This window comes from Perca fluviatilis, chromosome 18 (assembly GCF_010015445.1).
Source record: "Perca fluviatilis chromosome 18, GENO_Pfluv_1.0, whole genome shotgun sequence".
In the NCBI taxonomy this organism is placed as follows: Eukaryota; Metazoa; Chordata; class Actinopteri; order Perciformes; family Percidae; genus Perca; species Perca fluviatilis.
The window spans coordinates 278,422-287,923 of record NC_053129.1 but is presented as its reverse complement, the minus strand read 5'-3'; the positions used below and the strand labels follow the sequence as shown (position 1 = coordinate 287,923).

The 9,502-nt window shown below is 40.9% G+C and overlaps 1 protein-coding gene across 4 annotated transcripts; it reads left to right on the top strand.

Moving 5' to 3' along the window:
• The first annotated feature begins 1,355 nt into the window (after positions 1 to 1,355).
• Positions 1,356 to 9,502, top strand: LOC120546293. Of its 4 annotated transcripts, XM_039781145.1 has the most exons (8): positions 1,356 to 1,603; positions 3,183 to 3,251; positions 3,360 to 3,372; positions 5,116 to 5,222; positions 6,071 to 7,052; positions 7,192 to 7,350; positions 7,538 to 7,630; positions 8,097 to 9,502. In XM_039781145.1, the coding sequence occupies exons 5-8, from the start codon at positions 6,075 to 6,077 to the stop codon at positions 8,418 to 8,420; spliced, it is 1,554 nt and encodes a 517-aa protein (XP_039637079.1). In that variant the 5' UTR covers positions 1,356 to 1,603; positions 3,183 to 3,251; positions 3,360 to 3,372; positions 5,116 to 5,222; positions 6,071 to 6,074; the 3' UTR covers positions 8,421 to 9,502. The 4 variants fall into 4 exon arrangements, with proteins under 4 accessions (XP_039637079.1, XP_039637078.1, XP_039637081.1 ...); XM_039781144.1 differs by lacking the exon at positions 3,360 to 3,372; XM_039781147.1 differs by lacking the exons at positions 1,356 to 1,603; positions 3,183 to 3,251; positions 3,360 to 3,372 and having other exon boundaries at positions 5,009 to 5,222.

Genomic DNA, 9,502 nt, shown 5'->3' with positions numbered 1-9,502 from the left:
CTAAAGTCAGTGGCGCTAGTCTAAAGTCAGTGGCGCTAGTCTAAAGTCAGTGGCGCTAGTCTAAAGTCAGTAGCGCGTTATTCAGATGCTATTTTAGGGGCGCATGCTTGGCCATAATGTAGCGTGTGCACAAAGCGCATACACTTCTCTCATCTAAACGGACGCAGCAGTTCCCATTTTTGCAAACCATACATAATTACAAAGAAAAATATTACTAAAAAAATGCTCTTCAGGTGTTTGAATCAGGAGGCACTTTACAGTACAGTCCTCAAAAAGTCGCAGCATTCTTTGTGGCTCGTTGTGTTTTACACAACATTTCCATGAATCATGGATGTGTTGATGACATAAATGAGGAAATATTAGAGGACTTAAGGAGACGTGATGTTGAACTATGGTGGGATTGGACACTCCGGCGGAATCTGGTCCGGGAGTAATGCGCGATGCGCTCCTGGTGGAGCGGGAGGATGGAGATGGAGTGGGGGGACGAGGAAGGGGCACAACAGGAGCAGGTGGTGCGTTTGGAGCCTCCATGGCTGCAGCAATCCTATCCACTTGAGGAGATGCGCCCGAGAGGCCACAGCAACATCGCCACCCGGCCAAGACGGGCATTTATTACTTTGCCGCATCCCGGACAGCTCCCGTTGGCGTGCGCCAGGCAAATCCGCCGTCATAATAGCAATCCGCCATGGAACAAGCGCGCCTGCTCTTAAAGGGAATGTGAGATGACGCTCTGATTGGTTATTTTCACGTTACGCCCAAACCACACCTAGCTACTTCAGACCAACCCATTTTAGATTTGAGATCCGCCCACAAAGCTACTTGCGTTTTGCGTTTCATACTTGCGTTTCAGATCGTTAAAATAGAGCCTTAAATGTATTTCACTCGAAAGGGTTGAAACACCGGGAGACCCAGTGGTCCGGGACAGTTTGTAGCTAAAGACACAGCGTAGCTTACCGGTAGCCTGCAGATTCACCATGACCACTGCCAGAGTCAGAGATGATGGTGAAACAACAGAACTATTAAATCCTCATGCTTCCCTGAAGTCGCTCATGTTGCAACATTTTGCTTTCCCCGTGTGTTATGTAAACAAACCACGAACGGTAAAGCGCAAGGGCACCGATGGGACTTAATGATGCATTCAGGTACAGTTTGTAACATCAATCATGATACATTCAGGTGCAAATAATGCATGTTTTCAAAGTAATTGTTAGAACTGTTATGGTATTATTAAAGGTGCAGTACACTGTAAATTCCAATAGCTGTCATAACTTGCATTAATGAGTTAGCTGTAGTCGGGTATCAATAATATGTGCTTCTTAATTGGCTTTACAAAGTAACGGTTAATTGCATGGTGAAAAAAGCTATTTATTTATTGTTTTGGGTGAATATAACTTTGTTTGAAGTTATCTTAACTTGCTTAGAGAGACTATTTGGAACTCATCCAATCAGCAAGCAGGGCTGTGAGTGAGCATGCGCAGTAGAAGCCACCACCGTTCAGTCTCCTGCTCAGGATTGTTAGCGGTGCCAATCGGACTGAGCCAACACATTTTCTGGAATTTGCCGACAAATTTGCTAGAGATTTCATCGCTTGTGGAACAATAAGGTAAGTCTTCAAGCAAGTTAGGTTAATATTTGTGTGTGAATTTGTGTTTCTGTCTGCTGCCTCAACATAATCTATCATATGTTAACTAGCTAGCTAAACATTAACAAGCTAACAGGCAGAGCACATGTTCGGGCATGTTTTGGGCGGCTTTCCACCACCATCCCGTGATTCACCTGTAAATCCATTTTAACTTAAAGTGAAAACGCTCACATTTTAAATGTTGCTAGAGGAACTTTTAGTTTTCCCCGAGTTGACAGAGTGGCTGTACTGTATTTTGGTCGAATGTAGGGTATTAACCCGGTCTCACGGCAGTTCGTGTAAATGTCCACGTTATTCTTAATCTATTGATACGTGCTCACGGAGACGAAAGGACGCCGGGCGAAAAGGTCGCTCCATAAGCCGGGAGGTACCCGCGAGTCGGCCCGCTGGGGACCCCCTGGATGAGGCGGCGGAAAAGGTCGCTCCATAAGCCGGGAGGCGGCGCGCGATGCGGCCCGCTGGGGACGCACCACAGTAACAAAACGCCAAAACCGCTCGCCCGGGTGAAAGTCCTGTGTTGTTTGACCCATCCACCACCCGACCAACCTGCCTACACGGATTTTTCGGCTTTTTATATTACTCCCTACCATTTTCGTGCTGTGGCCACAAAATATGCTTCCCATTGAAATAAATTACTTAACATTTTCGTGTAGTCCGCCACGTAAAAACCGACAAAAACGTCTCCGTGAACACGTATCAATAGATTCAAATAACGTCACATTTACACGAACTGCCATGAGACCTGGCTGTAACAACACAGACTTTCGGAGTTACAAATGAAATTTGCTGCATTAAGTGTGTAGAGGAAACACTAAACAAGACAATTTGTAAGCAACACACATTTTGCAGCCACATTGGTCAGACAATTAGGAGAACATAAGTTACTTTAGCTACTGCTAGTTTCTGTTTTAATCGTTTGCAAAGCCAAAAACAAGGAGAATACATGATGACTGTTGGCAAAAGTTATTTTTTTATTTATTTTTGCAATTCGCTACATATTAAGGACCCTGTCAAGCATGTTAAATAAAAACAAGAAAAACATTAAAATTAAAATGTATATCGATGTGTTTCTTCCATCCCCCCTATGAGCAAGCACCTTTCATTCAAAGTCAAGTTAACCGAAGTTGTTCCATATTTTTATAAGATAGCACCTGGTATTGATAGAACACACACGTAAGTTGTTGATGACAACAAATTATTTTTGTCTGTAACGTTTTCTTTTAAAATGAGGTATATCGGAAAAAGTGTTTTCAACGTCTGACTTTCCCCTGTTATTTCTTTAAGTAAATGCAGTTGCTAATATTGCTGTACTTATACTTAAGTCAGGGTTGTTTATACTCTTAATTTTTAGAATTGTTTTTATGACTCAATCTGAATCTTCAAATATTCATGTAAGAGGATACATCTATAAGGATTTATATTGGAAAACTATCATTCTCCTGTAATGCTTGTAAAGTATGCACTATGTGTCTTTAATCTACAAATCACATCACTTTAAGTGGAACTTTCTTTTAACTAAGACATTATTTGTCCTTTACAGAAGTGCTTGTGGCAACTGCCTTGAGGGCTCTTCACAGCTGCTTTGTCAGTGGGCCTCAGTACACTGGAGGTGAGATAAAGTATACAATATTTTGGATGATATTATATGTAGATATACAAACACACACACTTACAACTTACACCTAAATTTTAAATTATTTAAAATAATTTCTTGCAGATGCAGTGGACCTGTAAGCAGTGTAATTTTTCTACAGAAAAAAGAGGACAGTTGTTAAAACACTATCGCCTAAAACATGGAGGCTTTATCGGCAACAGCCAATACCATGTCTTCATAACACGATTGCTTGTGCACTTTCAAATCTTTTAATGCACTCAAAGTGCATTTATCGGTTTGGCACTGTCAATCAAACATTGGACAAGCAAGTAAACCCACAGTTGTATTTCACTGCCAATTATGTGAATACACAGAGCCCTGCACTGAAGAAGAGTTTTTCACACACTTGCGCAGACATTTAAAACTTAAGCAAAAGTTCTGTGTCCATACGACGGCTGTGATTTTCACAGCAATGTGTACTCAACATTTAATGCACACAAAAGTAGGGTACACAAGGAGGGAGTGCTACAACACATTTTAAAACCGGAATTGTATCAAACATTAAACATCAAGATCAATTGACTGAAGTGGAGAATGATATTTCCTCACAGGATGACACTGAGTGTGAATTTGAAGAATCTGTAGGTGACATACAGGACTTGGAAAGTCAGCTGGAACGTAACCTTGCCGCTTTGTTTTTGAAAATGCAAACAATCCTGCATATATCAGAAAGTGCTACACAAGAAGTTATTCAGCAGATCAATCAGATCCACTTACTTTCACAGCCATTACTTCACAGTAAAGTCCAGGAGATTATCAGTCAGCATTGTGGTGACGTGGATAATTCCATTGTGAGTGACGTTGTAAGTGCAGTTTCACAAACTAATGTCCTGCTGAAATTCACCTCTACAGGAGGATCCTTATCAACAGCTAGCAGGAGAGCATCTTATATACAGCAAGAATTTCCTCTTGTTATGCCAGTTGAGTTTCGTCTTGACAGAGATAGTTCTGTTGTATATGTCCCCACACTGAAAATGTTGCAGGCTTTGTTAAGAAATAAGGATATTCTGGATAAGGCGCTGCATGTAGAATGTGGTGCTTCACCAGAAGGATACCACTCATTCAGAGATGGCTCTCATTTTAAAGAAAATGTTCTTTTGAATGTGGAAGAATTTAGGATTGCTCTTGGGCTATATATAGATGATTTTGAGGTTGCTAATCCACTGGGAACATCCAAGAAAAAACACAAACTATGTGCAGTATATTGGGTACTTGCTAATCTTGACTCCAAATATCGGTCAGCTCTCCACTCTATACAACTTGCACTTTTATGTAAGGTCAAGACTGTGAAGGAACATGGCTATGCAGAAGTTCTTCGTCCTCTCATTCAGGATCTTGTTACTCTTGAGGAACAAGCGGTGTATGTTGAACAGCTAGCAGAAAGTGTTAAAGGAACTGTATTGTATGTAGCAGCAGACAACTTGGGGGCTCACGCTTTGGCAGGATTCCGGAGGAGAGTTTTGCAGCACATCTCTTTTGTCGGTTTTGTATGTGTAAGAAAGATGACATACAGGATAAGGAGGTCAGGTCAGGTCTACACCAGCCAAGGACAAGAGCGGACCACGACAGACATGTGCAAGAGGTTATACATGACCATACTATGGCCGAACATCTTGGTGTAAAAAGAGGGTGTCCACTGAATGAAAACTTGAAACACTTTCATGTGGTGGATGGTTTTCCACCTGACATTCTGCATGACTTTTTGAGGGTATAGTACCAGCAGAAATGTCACTCTGTCTTCAGGATTTTATGACCAAGAAGTATGTTTCTTTGGACTGTTTGAATAAGGCTATTAAGCAGTTTCCTTACACGTTCTCAGATAAAGCTGACCAACCACAGATCATTCCAAAGACCTTCATCGCTAAGGGAACCATTGTGGGCAACGGACACGAAAACTGGGCTCTCCTGAGGCTGCTTCCATTGATGGTAGGCCATAATATCCCAGAAGGAGACAAAGCATGGGAGATACTGATGCTTCTAAAAGATATACTGGAAATAGTAATGTCATCGCACTTTACTGAAGAGTTAATCCACTTTCTGGTTTGCAAAATCTCAGAACATAGAGAGTTACTGCAGCAAACTTTTCCGACCTACAAACTCCGTCCAAAACATCATTTTATTGAACATTACCCTCAACTGATTAAAACTTTTGGCCCACTAGTCGATGTGTGGACGATGCGTTTTGAAGGGAAGCACAAATTTTTCAAAAAGGTTGTGCATGACACTCATAATTTCAAGAATGTAGCACAAACCTTGGCTGTAAGACACCAGAAGATGATGGCCTTCCATTTGGATTCTGCATCCTTCTTTAAGCCTTCTGTGGAAATTGATAAAGTCAGGTCAGTTATGATCACATCTTTCCCTGAAAATGTTCAGCGCTCACTACATCAGCGAAACGCCAAGCAAAGTACAGTGCTGGTTGCAGCTTCTGCTTGTGTTCATGGTGTAAAGTACACTGCAGATATGATCATTTCAGTTGGCTGTTGCTCTGGTCTCCCAGAGTTCCAGCAAATAACACATATTGTTGTTATCAACACAGAAATCCTGCTAGTCTGCAGGCTTTTGACCTCATGGTATGTTGAACATTTACGTGCTTATGAGTTGTGCTTCAGTGGGGGAGGGTCTCTCAATGTCACCCATCTGTCCGAACTGAATGATGTTTTCCCCTTATCTTCCTATAGAGTGAAAGGCAATGTGTACGTCACACTAAAGCGTTACATATTATGCTGAATGACATGTGGACTGGGTACTAAAGTGATCTCCACTCTGTCTAGGACCATGGGAAGCTATAAACTAAGAATCATCATAAATGAAGGGGACATACGGAAAGTGTCACTGGACAGAAAACCAGAAACGGTTGAAGAGCTGAAGATAAAAGTCAAAGAAAAATGCAACCTGCAGGATGACTTCAATCTTATGTATGAAGACCCTGACTTTGGTTATTCCCTCTGCAACCTAGATGACATAGGAGACTTGCCAGCTACAAAAGCAACTGTGAAGGTCATTTCATTGGTGACACTGACACTGGTGCCTGCTTCCACCACCAGCATTTCTGATGCCTCAAATGTCTCAGATGATACAGAGATTCTGTCGACATACAGCTCATCATCATCAACAAGACAAGAGCAATGGCCAGAGTTTTTTGAGATTCCAAACTTCTCGGTTGATGTAGAATTCAGACTGAGACAGGCTAATCTTCAGTTTTTACGAGACCAAACTTACCTGAATGTACCAAGAGACATGAAGCATGGTATTTTGGAGAAGCTTGCTGAAGCGATCTACAAATTTGATGCCTATCCAAATGAAGAACGATGCCATTCTGTGGCATTGGCGCTCATAAGCAAACATCCCTGCCTGAGGGAACCAGGCTCGCCAGATGGGTGTTCTGGCTGGAAGAATAGCTTGACATACAAAATGGGGAACTATCGCACTAAACTGAGAAAAGCTGGATGTGCAGAAGTTGCTATAAATCAGGGTAAAAAAGGCGCCCCAGGAATGGCATCAAAAGGCCTCAAAAGACCAAAAAGGTTTGAGGTCAATTACTTACCAGACCTCCCTGAGGGGCAGAATGAAGATAGACTAGAAGTTGAAAGAAAGCTCCTGGTTGAAGAAATGAAAAAACGGAACCCCAGTGGAACAGTCATTGCATCTAAGATGGACCAGACATTCCCACTGCGGAGACGGGAGATTGTGGAGGCTGAACCTCCAGTGAAAACCCTGAAGGAGCGCTGGCCAGCTCTTTTTACAGAGAGACAAGTACGTACAGATATTGATATGCTTTTTTATATTCTCCTAGTGTGCATTTAGGTTTTAGGACTGGTAACCAAAGGTTTTCCAAAATTTCCACACTGGCTCAAGCCAGTCTACTCACTCACATTTTTTTTCTGTCTTGTAGGTGTTTGCTGAGTTCAACAGGATAGCCACGACAAACCTGGAGAATGACTTTTTTGGTGCTGTTGACCGCTACACACCACGCTTTGTCACAATCTTCAAGTCCAAGAAAGGAAGTGTTGGAGAGAAACTGGCTGAGATTGTGCAGCAAATTGATTCAAGGGTCAGTCCACTACAGACTTGTTAAGTTTTTGCTGTGGATTAGATAACTACTGCAATCGGCAACTGTTCTCTGCACTGTTAAGCATACATGGTGACACCTTTTTCATATGCGCTTTTAAAAATGGGTTTGTAGTGTAACTTCTGAATGTTGCTTAATCTTGAACTTTATTTGTTCTATCCACTTCTAGAAACCAGATGTGACAGCAGTGCGTACCCTTGTTCTCCAAGGCATCCCTGTTCTGCTTGGTGATGACCCCAGTAACTTCTACAACACCTCCTTTGTAAGTTCTCATATCTTAAAAGAGCACATACTGTATATTACTGTGAGTTCAGAACAAAGATGGGCTGCATGCTAACTGTGACAGTTCAGTGTATGCCAGCAGGGTGATAAAAAAAAAGATAAAACAACAAAAACCCTAAACAAATGATGAAGCAGCCATTCAACTAACTCCATTTGTAGTCCATGTCACATGGTTGCACTGCTGAGTGCCACAATGCTAAGCCCACTTGCCGTGCTGCAATTGTGGGTTCTGCACAAGAGGTAGAACATTTCTCTCCCTCACATGCACTAGCTGTAACAGCATTAACATCTGAATAATTTTTATATTAGGACAGACATGAGAGCTTAATTAAAAAAAAAAAAAAAATAGGCTGGAGGGAAGTGTTGGCAGGACAGATGACTTGATGACAATTGATAATGCCAATCAACATTTACCTGTTGTAATGTTTGTGTTTGGTTGTATACAGGATTCTGACAGTGATGAGGCCTGGGACCAGGTATCTGTTGGGTTGCTGACTGTCATCAGTGAAGATGTGCCCCTCTCGCCAAATCATCTCCATCTTGACCCAGTGTCTACTGCCATCATTCTTGAAGGAGGTATTGTAATGAACAATCTCCAGAACCTACCTCAAGCACTTTGCCTCTTGTTTGGGTTGTCCTATGCACTACACTTGGACTACCCTAAAGCCATGAAAAACACATTCAGCTTCATTCAACGAGTGATGCTTGGCCTGGGAGAGAACAAACTCCCCCCCAAACTTCAAACTCTTAAAAATCTCCTGTTGAGTTAGAATGGTAAAAATCAAGAGTGACACTTGGCATACAATCTTGTTTATAAAAGTGGGTCCAGTTGCTTTTTATTGTTAGCTAAATTAAGGCACTCCTTTCATATTGTTTTATATCCACTGGGTTCATCAGCAAGTTACATTTAGAGGCTGCAGGTGTATGGTCATTCATACGTGTATGAGATCGGTTGCCATAGTCATTATTGTACAATAACTGGATGTCACTTGTAATAGTCAGCAGGTTGATACTGTCAGCAGTTTGGTCTTTAAACTTTATTGTTAATACAAAAGTAAAGCAGTTTCTCAGGATTATGTTAAATAAAAGGTCAGGGTTGGAATTTTCTTTCCACAAATGAGAAATTTATGTCTTTTTATAAAGCCAAATACATTGGCTGCCAATTATTACTGGAAGATTATTGAAGAACAATTTTGGTACCGATGTATATTGGCAAATAGGCAAACATTCAATCCAACAAAGTCCATTGTTCACATCCCTTGGTGTTACTTTCACTCTGTACTTTTGAAGAATGTTTTTATTTTTATATTTTATGGTAGTGTAATAAGCATGTATGCGCGTTCTGGTTCTGAGAAGAGATATTCTGTGGTTGGCGCTAATACCTTGACATTTATCATTTTAGTCTGAATGTTGTCTTCAAGTGGTACTGATCACTTATAGTAATGACTAACATTTTAATCTCCTCAAAACCAATTAGTATCTCTGTCAGCTGTCTAAGGTGCAGATTTGACTGTTTTCCCTAAACATCTCTAATCAAGTATATTTCCCAAAAATTCATACTCCTATAAATAATTCGGTAAAAAAAAGTTAACAATAAAATTACTTATCAGCCAAGTCAAGAATTCAAAATCGTGAAATCCTGTGCCAAAATTTGATTGATTGAAATAAAAAGGTTTATCTTGGCCAAGCACACCATAATAATTTTTAAGATGATGAAATACAATCAGTATAAAATTACAAATGTCAAGGTAATGCATACTTTATACCAGATCAAAGGGTTTTAAGACTTTGATTTTAACATTGTAAACTAACAATGGTTGAGGTTCAAGGAATAAACCTGTTTCAACTATAA